An 18,117-nucleotide genomic window follows, 5' to 3' on the forward strand; every position below is an offset into this window, starting at 1 on the left:
GAGGTCACAGGTTTCCGTAAGAATATAAATGGTGAGATGTGTGTATGGCCCACACTGTTGCTACATTGGACTGGCTGAGCTCGCTGGGCTCCGCTCACTGACAGCATTGACTGCTCTTCATAGCCTCAGTGCAAACTCTGTGCACTGCTAAGACTGACTAGAGGTTGTACAGTTGTACTTCTTGTTTGCAACCTTCTGAAGCCTGCCTGGCACTCACCTGCACCAGTAGTGAACTGACTTAGGGTCTGTTTGAGTTGACAGTGTCAGATCTTGTCACCATCATGAGCAAACGCAAGAGGAAGTTGAGCCTCCGGCTCCGAATTCCTAACAGTAAGTTTTGTAAAACTATTGTTCGTTTGTTTACATCTATCTGGGTCAGCTTCAAGGCCATATCATTTTGGAATGTTTTCATCCAAGAGGCTACCTCAATCTCTCCTTGCTTTCGGTGTTTCCACCATCACTTGGTGTTCCTGATCAATAGATTTAGAGGATAGCCTTGATCATGTTGATATGGTGTTATGAGCTCATGCCATGTGTTACTGGCTTCATATCGCTGATTAACAAGCTTTGAGTATTTGCAGGAGTTATATCATTAATTGCACTCACAGATATTATCTGGAAACGAAAATTCAGCAAAGCCTACTCGGCATGCTTTATTACAGAGAAAATGGAGGGGTTGATTCATATTCACAGTGTTATAATCATTTATTTAATCGATTATTGGTTGGTCTCGATTTTCAACGAGGTATTGATCAGAAACTGGGTGCTTGATTATTTTTCCAATAATGTGAGTTCGTTTTGATGAATTTCTAGGGAAAATGAATTAAGAATATCAATCATGTGCAAAGCATCAAAAGTCTGATAACAAAGTTGGATGAATGTTGCAATTAAAGTGTTGCACAGTGGTTGTGTTTCTGCTGCTAAGGTCAGACTATTTTTTAAAACTTGGTTTACGAATCTGTCAACTTTCAAAAATTGAAATGTGAAAATGAACGAAAAGCAGTTCGTTTGTTTTTTCTGCTGACCAAAAATAAAATGATGTTAAAAAAATCACTAATTGCATTAAACAGCCGAGACATTTTCCCCTATTCCTTCTGCCTCTACTTTTATCTTCTACCAACTTAAGACTGTTTTGAGAAAATCAAAAAGAATATTTGAAAGTGAAATGTGTTGTTATTTCCTTTTCAACCTACCTAAACTCTTGAACCAAATGTGTGTAGGCAAAATAACCCATTAGTATGGACTCAGACTATGAACATGATGAAAAGTGTTGATTTGGGGTGAAATATCTGATTCTCATATCAATATTTCATGTGATGTGTTGCAGGAGGTAGATGTCAGCAATCATTACATGTGACACAACAGCTGGTGTGGTGACTTACGTGATTTATGTCCGACCCCAACCAGTCCATTGAGGTTAACTGTGCCAGACAGAAAACAAAACGCTTCCACTAACCACATACTTGTCAAGTTAACCACTCTTCACAGACTTGGATAAATACAGTATCTGTTGACAGAGACAGTGTAGGGATTCGGTAATGTAATATTCATAGGTCTGTGGGCTTCAAACTTGCTGGGTTTGATTAAACGTTCTACGCTGACAGTGTTTAAATTATGCATGGTGCTGGGGAGTCCATAATAGGAATAGGTTATTAGGAAGGAATCAAATTGTAATTTGTATACAAATATTTACACAGATCTGTGTTATTTGTATAAATCAGGGTATTAGTTACTTTAAGGTATATGTTTGGAAACAAGTTAAGCACCACTCCTCCATTATGTATTCCCAACTTCACGTATCTCTTCTACATATGACCTTGACCTTATTTTGATAAATGCGTGTACCCCCAAATCTGATTTGGAATAGGTCATAGGCAACCCATGCTTGTCGTAAGAGGAGACCAGTGTAATGGGTGGTCAGACTCCCAATTGCGGAGATCGAATGATCAATCACTAGATTGGCTGGTTGCAGACAGCCATCATAAAAGTGGAATATTGCTGAGTGCTGCGTTAAACAACAAACAAACAATAAGTACCAAATAAATGTCATAAATACCTGCTGAGAAGTTGGTACTAGAACACCCTATAAACGTCTGTGTAGATCCAGAGTAGAAGTGGTCTTCAGCAACCCATGCTTGTCGTAAAAGGCAACCAACGGGATCTGGTGGTCAGACTCGCTGATTTTGTTGATGCATGTCATCATATCCCAATTGTGTGGATTGATTCTCATGATGTCAATCACTGGATTGTCTGGTCCAGACTCGATTATTTACAGACCGCCGTCATATACGGTAGTTGAAATATTGCTGAGTATGGCCATAAACAACAAACAAGAAATAAATGGCTATTTTATATGGAAATATATAGTAAGAGGTGCTTTGATCTTTGTTCTCGGTGTATGTACATAATTTGTACCATGGTATACTTGTGTAGCAGGGCGTGGAGTCATCCCATAGATGACAGCAGTACCTTGTCAGCTTGCTAGCTTGGTTAATCTCTTTAATTGGTCTTGTGAACAAGGCATCTGACCTCAGATCAGGTCTGTAAATATGTCACGTTAATCGGAAATTTTATGGTCGCTACATTGTCGCTGAACGTTTGAGTAAAATGGAAAATACAGTATCCTAGGACTCGGCCAGGGACTACCTTCTGTTGACAGGGAGGTATATAGCTTGGTGTAGTGTCATCCCACAGGTGACATCGTTAACTCGTCTGACGGGGTTAAAGTCTTTGGTCATGTGGACAAGGCATCTAACACCAAAACAGGAGGCCTGTGGTTTGAATCCTATCACAAGACTGTGTAATTTGATGGCTGTTATCTTTGACTGCAGCAATCCTATACAGTTTGTTATAGGTGATTCATTTCCTGGGATGGTTTCCAATTTTGTGTCATATTAAGGGAGATTTGAATGTTTTCTGTGATTTATGGTTATAAATAAGGGAATTTTTCAATCTACTGTCAGAATGTATTACATGAGATTTGATATTTTCCAAAAGTGATCCAATATATTTGAAACCTAAAACAGCCATTTATCACTTTGAAGCTGTGCAATGTCAAATTATTGTAATTAATTTTAATCAGTGATGGTAAGTAAATGTGTAAAAGTTGAAAGACAGCATGGATAGTTTGTCATAATGCCATCAATATGACAATATGGGTTGATAACATACCACGCTGAGAGTAATTTATCAACATATATTGATGAATAATCGCAGAGTGAGTGTCTAGCTTGTCATTGTGCCATCAATATGACGTGATCAAATATTGTCAGCTAGTAATTCGATCATGCAGTTCTGTTGGCGTAGATACACACAGTTATCATTTTTCCTTGTACATGATTGTATCACCTATCATTAGGGACCGACCATTTGATTTCGAGGGGGGAGGGGAGGGGAGGGGATTTTGTACTGAGATTATATATTTGTTCAGCTTCACCTACAAAACCACTAAACATTTTTTTATGTTTAAAACTATGATCCTTATATTTATTAAAGAAAAAGACCTTGCAACAATGTAATATTTGAGGCAGGCAATATCTTTTTTTTCCAACAGGCTGAAGGATAGTTTGGTTGTTTTTTTTAAATTTCAGGGACAATTCATTGTTTTCGATAGAATCCGATTTAGCAATGTATTGCAGTGTTTATGTCACTTAAAGCAATAATCGTGATACAGTTATTGAGTATCATTCTAGAAACATTATAGCTGCAATATACGCCAGGGATCTGTTTGTATGTGACAGAATGTATGTATATGTCAGTGTTGATGGGATCTACGTGATCAAGCTGTCAGTCACGGGGGTAGCATGACTGAACAGGGAGGCTTAATGGCCAGGAAGTCAAAAATACTTGGCCAGGTGCATTCGCACTGACAATCATGGATGGGTGGGTAAGTGAGTGGATAATGAGCGAGTGGATGTATGTGTTGGTGTGTGAGCGAGTGGATGGACGGGTGAGCGAGTGTATGGATGGGTGAGCGAGTGGATGGATGGGTGAACGAGTGGATGCATGGGTGAGCGAGTGGATGGATGGGTGAGCGAGTGGATGGATGTGTGGGTGTGTGAGCGGGTGTGAGCGAGTGGATGGATGGGTGAGCGAGTGGATGCATGGGTGAGCGAGTGGATGGATGGGTGAGCGAGTGGATGGATGTGTGGGTGTGAGCGAGTAGATGGGTGGATGAGCGAGTGGATGGATGGGTGGGTGGGTGTGAGCGAGTGGATGGACGGGTGAGCGAGTGTATGGACGGGTGAGCGAGTGTATGGATGGGTGAGCGAGTGGATGGGTGGGTGAGCGAGTGGATGCATGGGTGAGCGAGCGAATGGATGGGTGAGCGAGTGGAAGGATGGGTGAGCGAATGGATGGGTGAGCGAGTGTATGGATGGGTGAGCGAGTGGATGGATGTGTGGCAGTGAGCGAGTAGATGGGTGGGTGAGCGAGTGGATGGATGGGTGGGTGGGTGTGTGAGCGAGTGGATGGACGGGTGAGCGAGTGGATGGATGGGTGAGCGAGTGGATGGGTGGGTGAGCGAGTGGATGCATGGGTGAGCGAGTGGATGGATGGGTGAGCGAGTGGATGGATGGGTGAGCGAGATGAAGGATGGGTTGGTGTGTGATCGAGTGGATGGATGGGTGAGCGAGCGAGTGGATGGATGGGTGGGTGTGTGAGCGAGTGGATGGATGGGTGAGTGAGTGGATGGATTGGTGAGCGAGTGGATGGATGCGTGGGTGTATGAGCGAGTGGATGGATGGGTGAGCGAGTGTATGTATTGGTGAGCGAGTGGATGCATGGGTGAGCGAGCGAATGGATGGGTGAGCGAGTGGAAGGATGGGTTGGTGGGTGGGTATGTGAGTGAGTGGATGGGTGAGCGAGTGGAAGGATGGGTTGGTGGGTGGGTATGTGAGTGAGTGGATGGGTGAGCGAGTGCATGGATGGGTGAGTGAGTGGATGAATTGGTGAGCGAGTGGATGGATTGGTTAGCGAGTGGATGGATGAGTGAGTGAATAGATGGGTGAGTTGAAGGATGGGTGGCTTGTTGAGTGGTTGGTTGGTTGGTAGGCTTGGTGAGTCCAAATTACCCTATATTTTGGGTAAGCCAATGTTTATCATTCTTTTTTTAGTGATGTTATATGATATTTAAAAAAATTGATGTGCCATGTCACATGTTTTGGGGCACAAAGGAAGATGCATTTACAAGTTACGCAATACCTCATGTAGTGTTTATCCAGGTTCCACTCTGCAACAGGCATAACTTTGTGTCTGGAAGTACACCAAAAATCAATTTGATTGTTGAAAAATACTTATGGTCAGCTGTGACAGTTGGGAATTTCAGCCTCTAGGACGAAGCATTAATCCCAAAAAATGTTTTGGTCTACTACTCTCAGCTGAAAAAGTCCATACAGTAAACAGTAAACCTATTGAAAGTAATAGCAAGAGACAACATGAGTCTGGTACACACAGGCTGCTAGGGTACAATAACTTGTTGTGGAGTGCAGCAGTGTCATCTTGGAGGGAAATCCATGTGGCCCTCCCTTTTATACCGCTCAGGGTCACTGCTTGTGTGTGGGTTGCAATGATTTACTTGTTTGTAGGGAGTGTCACAAACAGTGTAGATAGCAACATGGACACACAGCTATGTTGACTGGGAGGTGATCTTAAGTAGCCGCCTGCTCCGAATACATAGATCAATGTAAGCCCACAGAAACATTAGGTCAGCTACTTGGGCCCCATTCTACAAAGCTATCTTAATGTTACAATTGTCATAACTCCATACCCTAACATGGACTTACGATAATCGATAATCGTAGCACTAAGATTGCTGTCAAGCGTTTAACTCTCCTTGTTCCTGGTTTATTATGTTTCTTTCAATAGGCTTCCTTGACCTCATTCTACAAAGTAATCCTTGTGTTGCGATTGTCGTAACTCCCATACGTACTCCCTATCATAGACTTACGATAATTGTATCGCTGAGATAGCTACCTGAACTGATTGGAGCTGACTCTCTGCAGAGATAAGGTCATCTGTTATTTCAAAAATATTTTTATATACCTGTATGGGATCAGAACTGTATCTCAAACAATATACAGGTTCATTGCTCTGTATGTTAAAGGTAATGAAATAGATACCGGATTCAAATTATATTAGTCCAACAAATAGAGATGGACACGATGGTCACTCGATCACACTCACACTCACACTCACACTCACACCCATACTCTGTATGAGTGCATTAATCTCAAGTGCAACATTAAACCAACTTCACCACCTCACCTTATGAAAATTTGTGGAGTTATTCATACATTTTGCAAATAATAGAAATCTAAAGAAATTAAAAACATATTAGTATTGTTTGTGCAGATAATGCTGGAGCCAGGCCCTGTCCGTATGTTGTATGTAGGTGTGAGCTGTAGTGCTGGAGACCTGCACCTCCCCAGCTGGCCACTATACATCCAGGGGCCAGTCAACACGGAGACACAACAGCCAGCTCAGCTGAGGAAATTATACCACATAACCTTCCTATATTAATCATCGCAAATCGGCATCCTACCATAAAAGGGCAGAAGTTTAATCCCTTTGTTACCAAATATTATCAATGTTGGATTTTCATGAAAATTCTGAAAACATTGTTTTATATGAATTAAGAGCTGAAAATGTAAAAGAGATTGCCTTTTAACCATGGATGGTTAAGATGGACAAGTTCAGGGCATTGCAGAGGACAGTTTAGATGCTTAGTAATCATTATATAAATACATGAGGCTGCAGCATGCAACAGGTGATGCAGAGATGCTGTCATCTTAGCTTTATGTTTCCGATGTTGAGATCACTTGTGCAACAGCTCTGCAAATGATGGGTGTCAAATTGAGTTATCTGTCATTTTAATCTTCATTGTCTTCTTTCTCGAAAGCTCCTTTGTGTTTAAAAACACAGTGATTACTCCTTATGTCCTTTAATGTCAAAGGAAGGGGATTTTAAAAAGTTTGGTTTTTTCATGTGTCAGCATGTTTTATTCTTATCCTCAAGGAATCAATACTTCTACCGGTACTCCACAGTAAGAGTCACATGACAGTCACGTCGCAGGTATTGTCACAATGAGTTATAAATAACTGAGTCCTGACCAGCTCATCTCGTGCTTGATGGCTTGAGCAACGTCTTGGAGACAACCAGATCACACGTTGTAGTCACCATTTTAGACTGTTTTTGCCTAAAGTATGAGTGCTGCTGACTGTGTCTTGTAGAGGTGCATGGTACTACCAGCATACCACCTTTTGATATGCTTTTGAATATGTAACACAATATGTTTGGAAAATAGGGTATATTACGTTTTCCAAGTGATGTATATTTTCATCTTTTTTTGGCAAAGTTTACATAAGTGCCTAGTTTCCTGTGATTGAAAAAGCAAAACTATTCCCGACCAGCTTCTTGTATATAATTGTGTCTATTACGCTTGCGTTGTGAGCATAGCAACATTCAATAAAATGGTGGATGGGGTTGTCCAAAATGTGCAGGGGGAAGTGTGTATGGGTTCATTTTATTTCGGGTTCATTAGAAAGAACACATGCAATATACAGTGGTGCGTATTGCAATACAGGAATCATTATCATGATTATTGCAATAACTTGCAGTACGGAAATCTGAAAGTCCGTCACTAATGTCTGGTCTGGGGTCCATACTAGTTCGTCATTAGAAAGGTCTATTAATGCCTGGGTTAAAAGAAGAATCTATTTGTCCTTCTGTTTGATTAAAAGGAGTTTAAAAATACTTCTTTAGAAAGCCTTCCTCATCATTTCAAACAGTGTTAATCCTCCACAACTTGCACACAAGCTGTGCTGGACAGTTGCAAGGATCATGCTGGGCTTGGATTAGTGGAAGCAAGGGAAGGAAATGCTACTTTAAAATCTATTTTCCTACCTCTGAATTATATGGTAGTTAATTTCGGTTGCTAACACTGGTTAACTGATTGATCACAATGGTAAACAATGATCAGTTTATTACTTCCATCTGTTGAGGGATTCTGGCTTTGTCCCTAGCACCTAAGATGGTCGTAAAATGTGGTGACTCTGTGACTTGGTCGATAGCGTGTTATCTTCCCCGACGGCATGGATCGATGCTCATTATATCAATCACTGGATTGTCTCATTCAGACTTCATTAGTTACAGCTTGTTGTCATGTGGCTGGAATATTGCTGATTGCTGTGCTAAAGGACACACATGCGTGCATGCACGCACGCACGCACGCACGCACGCACGCACGCACGCAATACATCCAAGATAAACTGACTTAACTCATCTATAGTAAAAGCTCTCTCACTCACTCAAGTCGTTGGAGTCCACTATCCACGCACGCACACGCACGCACGCACGCACGCACGCAATACATCCAAGATAAACTGACTTAACTCATCTATAGTAAAAGCTCACTCACTTACTCAAGTCGTTGGAGTCCACTATCCCAAATTTTGGCATTGGTTTTAGAATGTTTTAGCCTTACTATTTCTTGACCACAAAAATTTCAGAAAAGTGGCTAAAAAAGCTGACTCATTAGTTAAAAACTTATTTTGTCAAGTACTCAGGCTGTTCTGAGCTCTGTGACTTTGCTGATGTGGGTCGTTGTGCCATGATGGTATGGATCATTGCACATACTTTCAGTCATTGGTTTACACGGTCCAACTCCATACCTTACTGTGATACCACTAGACTTGTAGTACCGTATGTTTCACAGAAGAACCTTGGGCTACGGGCTAGCATAATCCTGACAAGCTGTGCTGTTATTGTGACCTGCTTAGCCCTGACCTATTGACTATGTATAGAAAGTAGGTGACCTGACCTTGACCTAGGGGGAAGTGAGCCCAGATGGAAGCTAATTACGCTACACGATATTACAGCAATTGTTATGCTGCACCACTGCGTGAAGTGCTTACCCTTAATCGATTGTTAAAACTAGGATCTCAAATTCTGTTTCTGCAGTGCATTCATTGTTAACCGTTTTTTGAAAATGGCAAAGGAACATTAAGCATAAAATAGATTCTAAGCATTTTAACAATTCATATGGTTCTCTGGGAAGTTTAATTCACGATTGCTGCAACCATGTTTCATTAAACCCATTGTTGATATGGCTGGGAGTGGATCTGTTGTATGGAAGGAGGATTGAATAGTGCCAGCAAGCAATGCATACTACTCAAGCAGTCTTAACAGGGCACAGCAGTTGTTTTTTTAGGTAGTTAATCATTTATTTCATTTGGTGCAAGTATTATTGAAGAATCCAGCAATTTCAAAAGGGAGTGCTCCAAAATATCAAAATCCTCTCTCAGATAATTTTACTGCCTACAACATACTACATTTGGTTTTCAAATCTGGTGGATCCAGACCCCCTGGATCCCCATGGGGAAGGTTAGATTATGGGGCAGTATGACTGCTGAAGTGTGTGGTGTCAGTGCTGTCTTTGACAAAGACAGGTATTTATTTGACTTCTGATGTTTGAATAGAAAACTAAGTATGCGTCTTGGCATGAACACAAAGCAAGGAGATTGTTGTAAACAGTATTGAACTGCCTTAGAGTACATTTTCCTCGTAACCACTGTGTTTGTTAACTGAGCTGTGCAACTCGAGGTATATAATTACCTGCATCACTGGGAGCTGTCAAATTTTTCATCAATCAGTAGATGAATTGTGTTGGTCAGCAACATTACAGCTCTATCATATGCCTATAGTTCCTATGATCCATGTTAATGTCTGCCACACAAGCCGTGAAGGTCCGGGCTAGAATAGGTCTTCATGATCAGCAACCCATACTTGCTGTAAAGGCGACTATGCATGTTGTGAGAGGTTACTAACAGGATTGGGTGGGCAGACTCACTGACTTGGTTGATGCATGTCAACGTATCCCAATTATGTAGATCCATGTTAATGATGTCAGTCACTGGATTTACTGGTCCAGAGGGGTGGTCAGGTAGTCTGGTGATTAAAGCATTCACTCGTCACTTTGAAGACCCGGTTTCGATTCCCGACATTTTGTTGGTACAATGTGTGAAGCCCATTTCTGGTGTCCCCCGCTGGATATTGCTGGAATATTACACACACACTGGTCCAGATTGGCGTTAAACAACAAACAAACTGATGTCCGAGAACCATCTGGGTGTGGTGACATGCAATCAGCCATGTGACCAAGCCTGACCACCAGATGTAACTTAGTTGCTTCTAACGACAAGCAGTACGCTTCTGGAAACCTAATCAAACCCGAGTGCCTACAGGGTTAGAGCATCACCTGGGGTCTCGTGAGATTTTTCTGTGGTCAAATGGTCTTGTAAAGTCAATATATGTGTGTTGGTTGAAGGAACTTGTTAGCCTGTTATCCATGTCGAATTCCATCCTAATGAATGATCACTATTGTTTAATTTTTAATTGTTCTTTGCTGTTCAAGAATACATTAAGTTAAAAGTTGGAGCAAGAAGAAATTTAATTAGAAGTTATGGTTACCATGGTTACAGTGGAAAAAAAAGGCACTTTTCTGGCTTCCTATTCTTTGTTTTTATGTGGAGATGGGCACCTGTACATCATGGTTGAAGCCCATTCTGTATCCACATGGTGATACTGCAGGAATACAACCCGTGAAGATCCGGGGTAGAATAGGTCTTCAGCAACCCATGCTTGCCGTAAAAGGCGACTATGCTTGTCGTAAAAGGCGACTAACGGGATCGGGTGGTCAGGCTCGCTGACTTGGTTGATGCATGTCATTGATCCCAATTGCATGGATTGATGCTCATGATATCAATCACTGGATTGTCTGGTCCAGACTCGATTATTTACAGACCGCCTTCATATAGCTGGAATATTGCTGAGTGAGGCGTTCAACAACAAACCAACCAACCAACTGCAGGAATACAACCAAAACCAGAGTAAAACACTGTTAACTCACTCACTCACTGAACAGCCTACAGGATGATGATATATGCCAGACTGTGCCAGACACTTTTGAAGTTAACTTGCCTAAACTTGGCGCTTAGCGTCATTTTCATTAGATTTTATTGTCATTATTTTGACTATTATTGGCTGAGCTTACCAGACCAAACAGAATTTTACTGGATACGGACTTCACACTAGTGAATTATGTCGCTGGCTGTTTAAGAAATAATGTTTGCTCTAACCCCATGTGTAGTGTAATAATGTATAGTTTTCCTCTGAACTATTACAGTCAAAGCGCGAAGATGCTTGCTTGTGATCACAGACATTCTGTATTCACTCGTCCTGTAATATCAAATTAAAGGAGCACAGGGAATTTCTTCAGTTTTAGAGACTGAAGCGGAAGATCTGTATACTTGGTATTTAATTGTAGAATTGCCAGGGAGTTTTCAGATATTTTATTTCAGAGTTTGCATGAGAAACCAACTAAAACTTTAATTGTTTGATGTTTTAGGGTGTTGTTATGTCCGAGATAACCTATGCATGAACTGACATTGTTTGTTGCCTGAGTTAGCAGTTTGTTAATTGTCTGTTCCAGTATCGCCCCTCCGGTTCCAGTCCAGCAACGAGCCCAAGTCCGCACCACCCACCATGGCACGATCCTTCCAGAATGACCACTCGCATGCAATTATATACAAGTCCGACCTCATGAAGGTACACTAGTACAGTTATATACAAGTCTGACCCAATGAAGGTACACTTGTACAGTTATATACAAGTCTGACCCCATGAAGGTACACTTGTACAGTTATATACAAGTCTGACCCCATGAAGGTACACTAGTACAGTTATATGCAAGTCTGATGACCCAATGAAAGGTACACTTGTACAGTTATATACAAGCCCGACCTCATGAAGGTACACTCCTACAGTTATATACAAGTCCCACACCATGAAGGTACGCTAGTACAGTTATATAAAGTCAAACCTCATGAAGGTACACTTGTACAGTTATATACAAGTCTGACCCCATGAAGGTACACTTGTACAGTTATATAAAAGTCTGACCCCATGAAGGTACACTTGTACAGTTATATACAAGCCCGACCTCATTAAAGTACACTCATACAGTTATATACACGTCCCACACCATGAAGGTACGCTAGTACAGTTATATACAAGTCCGACCTCATGAAGGTACACTCATACAGTTATATACAAGTCCCACACCATGAAGGTACGCTAGTACAGTTATATAAAGTCAAACCTCATGAAGGTACACTTGTACAGTTATATACAAGTCCGACCTCACGAACGTACACTCCTACAGTTATATAAAAGTCTGACCTCATGAAGGTACACTTGTACAGTTATATACAAGCCCGACCTCATTAAAGTACACTCATACAGTTATATACAAGTCCCACACCATGAAGGTACGCTAGTACAGTTATATAAAGTCAAACCTCATGAAGGTACACTTGTACAGTTATATACAAGTCCGACCTCATGAAGGTACACCTGTACAGTTATATACAAGTCTGACCTCATGAAGGTACACTAGTACAGTTATATACAAATCTGACCCCATGAAGGTACACCTGTACAGTTATATACAAGTCCGACCCCATGAAGGTACACTTATACAGTTATATACAGGTCCGACCTCATTAAAGTACACTCATACAGTTATATACAAGTCCGACCTCATGAAGGAGTAGTACAGTTATATACAAGTCTGACCCCATGAAGGTACACTTGTACAGTTACATACAAATCTGACCCCATGAAGGTACACTTGTACAGTTATATACAAGTCCGACCTCATTAAAGTACACTCATACAGTTATATACAAGTCTGACCTCATGATAGTACACTCGCACAGTTATATACAAGTCCGACCTCATGAAGGTACACTCGTACAGTTTCTAGGAAAGTCGTCACATTCAGAAGAAAAGTGATCTAGCAACTATGATCTTGATACCAAGACTGGTTTCCTGTTCAACTGACTTCAGCCAAAAGCTATGGTCATTATATCAAGTAAACAACACTGAATTATTATTGGCTCAAAAAAGAGTAACCAAAAGAAATTCTTGACTTTTGAAATAATCACTGATCAAGAGCATCATGTACAGTGGCCTCTGCAAACACCTGCGAAGACCAAGGTTCCCTCACAGATGCACATACTAAACCTGGAACAACAGAGATAACTTCATGCTCTAAATAATTGACCTACAAAAATATGTTGTATATTTGTTGCTTAGACCTTCCCAAGCTAAATGTAAAACATGATGTATGGCCTTGGTGTAATTACAAAAATAATGCAGTGAACTTGGACAAATTATGATGTTTATATTTTCTGACTTGTTCATTGCCTACCTGTGGGGATTAACTGACACAGTTTTGATTTGTGCTGTATACTAATAACATTGTCACCCTGTCTCAAACATGTTTGAGGTTCTGATTTAAAATGATGTTATTTTACAGTTATCAATGGACTCTGATGTAGACAAAATGGAAATAGAAGATTTAGGTAAGAATATACCGTTTTGACCCAGAGTCCAGTCCAGGGTTTGGAAAGTCAGTGAGTGTGTGACGTGCACACGTTGCTCCAGTCCCGAAGTGAACAAAAACACATGACAGGTTGACACTGAAGGTTTCTGACAAAAAAGGGGATGTGCAACCACTGGTGTTGCTGGTCCAGACTTTATCGTTGACAGGCTGTTGTGATATAGTGACTGCACTGAGTGAGTGAGTATGGTTTTACGCCGCTTTTAGCAATATTCCAGCAATATCACGGCTGGGGACACTAGAAATGGGATTCACACATTGTACCCATGTCAGGAATTGAACCCGGGTCTTCATTGTGACAAGCGAACACTTTAACCACTAGGCTACCTGACCGCCCCTATAGTGACTGCAAATAAGTGAGCTATGGAAGAACAGGCCCTCAGTGTCCCATGCTTGTCGCAAGACCTTGGTGCCGCTGTACAAAGGGATCTTAGCGATAAGGTGATCGTAACTCCCATACTTTAACATAGGCTTGTGTTCATAGTAACACTGAGGTTGTTTTATACAATGGCACTCTGGCTATTAAGGAACAGCGCCTTGTTCCTCGAAGCGATTTTAGTGCTACGACTATCGTAAGTCTATGTTAAAGTATGGGAGTTACGATTGTGTTAGCTCTATGATCGTGCGTGCTATAAGACATGAAGGTTCTACTTGTGTAGTTTGATGAAGAGTATCAGTGATTAAGAGCCTTTGCTAAGAAATCTGCTCTACACATGTGGCAGTGTGAAATCTCAAATAACCACGTTGCATGTATGGTCGAACTCTGTTAGCCGCGGACTGACAGTTCTCCCAACCAATCTGCATCAAAGTAGGCTTTTTCAGTCGATCTTCTCGTTACAGCCAATCACGGTTAATTCATTGTGGTTTAATTAAGAAATAAAGGCAGTTACTTAAAAATGATGTCAATACACCATGGCACATTTCCTTCTCCCTCTAATTGATTGAATCTGCCAAGTAACTGCACACATTGCACCAGAGCATCTTCATTATGGAGGCAATGACGTGAAGCTTACTGTGTTGAACAGTCTTGGGAAAACTTAGATTAGGTTAAGTGGATGTTGTCATGAAGCTGGTCATTGTTGCCATGACAACAGCAGAACATGTTCTGTACTAGTTCATCCATCATTCTGTGGCCTTGCTGGATGAAGTGTTTCCTCACCCTGCCAACTTGAGCCAGTGGCATGGCGGCATGACATACAAGCATGACAGCAGCATGACAGCATGTCTTGACAATGGGAATTCAGATGTGTTGGGAGTGGAAATAAATAGTCGACAAAACTAGCTATTTTTCCAATTGACCCGATTCAGCATGTGTGGTCTGGAGGCCATTTGGACTAAGTTCAACAAATTTTGGTCACCAAGCCAGTCATCTATGGCACCGTAATTTGCTATGTCAAATTGGGTCCTCAAGATAGGGTTCGAATCCCAGATTTGTCCTGATTGATGATTCTTGATTTGTCAAATGATTTTTGACTTGTCAAAATGGTAAGTGGGTAAGAGCTGCATGACTTAGGGCTTTCCTCCAACATATACTATTCAAAGGGACACCCGGTATTTCATATGACTAGAGTAAATCTGTCATGGCGGGAGGGTAGTGCAACGCACAGCCCTCCTATTGTGGATGTCCTCTAAGTTGTTGTGAGTAGTATACATTTACATTTAGCTGTCAGGCTGGGATGTAACTGAAATACTGTTCAAGGCAGCTTTAACCTAAGTCACTCATTGGATGAGGGCACCCGTGAGGATTCGGGGTAGAATAGGTCTTCAGCAACCCATGCTCATCGTAAAAGGCAACTATGCATGTCGTAAGAGGCGACTAACAGGATCCAGTGGTCAGACACACTGACTTGGTTGATGCATGTCATCAAATCCAAATTGCATGGATTGATGCTCATGATATCAATACTGGATTGTCTGGTTCAGATTCGATTATTTATAAAGACCGACGTCATATCGCTGGAATATTGGTGAGTGAGGTGTTAAACATCAAACAAACATTGGATGTGGGTCTTCCTGTTCCCTATTTCTGATTGATCTCATAGGCCAATGGGATGCCAACATGGACCTAGTAAACTTGTTAGGCTGGTTTGGATCACTCTATAAATATTCACTATATAAATACAATATGTTAAGCCCACCATGATGTTACTGGAATATTGCCAAAACAGCAGAAGACCCTACTCATTTTTGTGGTGAACAATAAGTTTGTGTGTGGTGTCCTACTCCAGGCCCTGGAATGTATGTGCTGAAAGGGAAGGTGCAGGGTGGAGATCAGTAAGATGCTGTGGGTTTAGTGTTGTTGTGGGGATGACTATCATCATGGAGCTGACGTTTTGGTGTGGTGTCACCTGGGCCAGCTGTTGCCAGCAGTCACACGGTCCTTGACATGACGCACAATCAACTCACACCACATGTCATCACGAGACAGGAGTAGGCAATTTAAAGTCAGTACACCATCATTAAAGGTAAACAGCGTTAGGAATTGGCACTAGTCCTGTAGCCCTTGACAAACTGCCCATTAGTTAAAGTATCATAAGGACTAGTAGAAATTTGCCCTTTTTATGGGTTTTGCTATATCTTATCATTATAAGGACTAGTGGACGAAAACTTTTGATTTCCACCGCTGGTAAATTTGGCATACCTGATAAGTAAGTGTGTGTGGATTTACCCCTTTTTATCGATATTCCAGCAATATCACAGCAGGGGGCACCAGAAAAGGGCATCACACATTGCAGCCATGTGTGCAGCCTTTTTCACCAAAATAATATTCTCATAAGAGCCCCCTATTTCTAATTTTGAGAGCACCCTGGATGCTGAATACGGTACTGTGATCCATGAATCATAAACCATTATCAAGGCACTTTTCAGCTGCATTTAAGTTGAATTCACATGAAATAAATTCCTGAAATAGAAATTTGAGTGTAGGAATGTTTCTGTTGAACAATTTGTATGTACCTGTTGTTATGTGAGGTCAGTTTATATCTTTCCTAGTCATATCATGAAGCGTCTTCACATGTGCCTTCTTTAGAAATGTTCAAGATTTGTTGAAAAAGACGATCCGTGAGTAGTGACCCAATTTTGTAGTCAACTAGAATGAGATAAGAATGAGATAGGCCATCTGTTGTAAGTATGGATGCCATAGTAAATAGGTCTACATTGTTTTCCCCATTGTAATATTAATATTACACTGTGTTTTGTGTGGTCCTGATTCAGTGAGAGTCTTTTCTACAATTGCGTGGACCAACAGTATTTGAGGGTACCCCATTGGAAGGGACAACTGTGAATGGCACATAATGGCACAGCATTCAGAAAGCAGTGATTTGTCACTCACAGTTTCATTGAAATGAGATCTTTGGCTCCAGTTCTTTACTCTGGTCAGATCTGGACTGTGTGGTGGCTGTAGGGGTTTGGGATAGCCTTGTGGTTAGAGCGTTGACTCGTCACGTCAAAGACCCAGGTTTGATTCCCCACATGGGTACAATGTATAAAGCCCATTTCCGGTGTTCACCACTGTGATATTGCTGGAATATTGCTATAAGCGGCATAAAATACATCTCACTCACTCACTCACTCACTCACTCACTCACTCACTCACTCACACACTCACTCACTCACTCACTCACTCACTCACTCACTCACTCACTCACTCACACTCACTCACTCACTCACTCACTCACATAACGTGAACATTCAAATCAGTCAATAGACTTGGAGGCCTCTAAATGTTTGGTATAAGGGAGCAAAAAATGTGGATCAGCATATCTTAATCCTGTGTCTGGTTAATGAACTGGTTAATGGTTTTTCACAGGGGTTCTCTGATCATACATCTGCTTTGAGAGGCCTGATGCAAGTTGATCTTGTTAGGCTGCTGCTGATGCTACTGATGGGTTTGGCTTCACATCAGCCATTGCTGCTCCTCCAGGTGCAGACACTGATCATTATGATACCTCTGTCAGAATAATGAGATCTCATTGATCCAGGTGATCTTGATAAACTACTGTGCATCCTGCCTTGGAGGGGAATAAATTTCTCAGGGGTGGGGGGGATAAATCTCTTATACCCCACCATGAGTAAGTCAGGTTGCACATGGATTTCTGAGAGGCAGAATATATCCTTTATACCCCCTGCTCCAAAGCAAAAAGCCGCAGACCCGTGAAGATTCCGGGATAGTATAGGTCTTCAGCAACCCATGCTTGCCGTAAAAGGTGACTATGCTTGTCGTAAAAGGCGACTAAAGTGATCGGGTGGTCAGGCTCACTGACTTGGTTGATGCATGTCATGATCGATCCCATGATATTAATCACTGGATTGTCTGGTCCAGACTGGATTATTTACAGACCGGCGTCATATAGCTGGAATATTGCCGAGTGCGGCGTTCAACAACAAACCAACCAACTGACGAAAAAGCCGCACGCTTTTTCTGAGTCAATGGAAGTCACGTTACATAGTGCAAGCCTAACCTCTGCTCAATCGAACCGCTGTTTTCTATCAATTATTTTTTCATTGTATCAGGATCACTCAGGGTAAATGGGATCTTATGCGTCCCTCATTATGCCTTATGCATTATGAGGTCAAAACCAAGATTTGTGCTCCTTGGTTTGCCATACCTGCATTGCTTATGGTTTTCATAAGAATGGTAGATGTCGAAGACTGTA

General features: G+C 41.6%; 1 protein-coding gene across 13 annotated transcripts in view; it reads left to right on the forward strand.

The window, feature by feature from the left end:
* LOC124143101 (5'-AMP-activated protein kinase subunit gamma-1-like) overlaps window positions 1-18,117 on the forward strand; it is a 404,245-nt gene that overhangs the window by 351,781 nt on the left and 34,347 nt on the right. For 12 of the 13 annotated variants that reach the window (XM_048387897.1, XM_048387885.1, XM_048387892.1 and 9 more), the window contains 2 exons: window positions 11,489-11,604; window positions 13,379-13,424. In XM_048387897.1, the coding sequence (XP_048243854.1) occupies window positions 11,489-11,604; window positions 13,379-13,424 (162 nt within the window). Of the gene's footprint in view, window positions 1-74; window positions 331-11,488; window positions 11,605-13,378; window positions 13,425-18,117 lie in introns of those variants that run through there. The other variant, XM_048387920.1, reaches the window with a different exon arrangement.

This window comes from Haliotis rufescens, unplaced genomic scaffold (genome assembly GCF_023055435.1).
Source record: "Haliotis rufescens isolate VD_foot unplaced genomic scaffold, xgHalRufe1.0.p SCAF_10, whole genome shotgun sequence".
Lineage (NCBI taxonomy): Eukaryota > Metazoa > Mollusca > Gastropoda > Lepetellida > Haliotidae > Haliotis > Haliotis rufescens.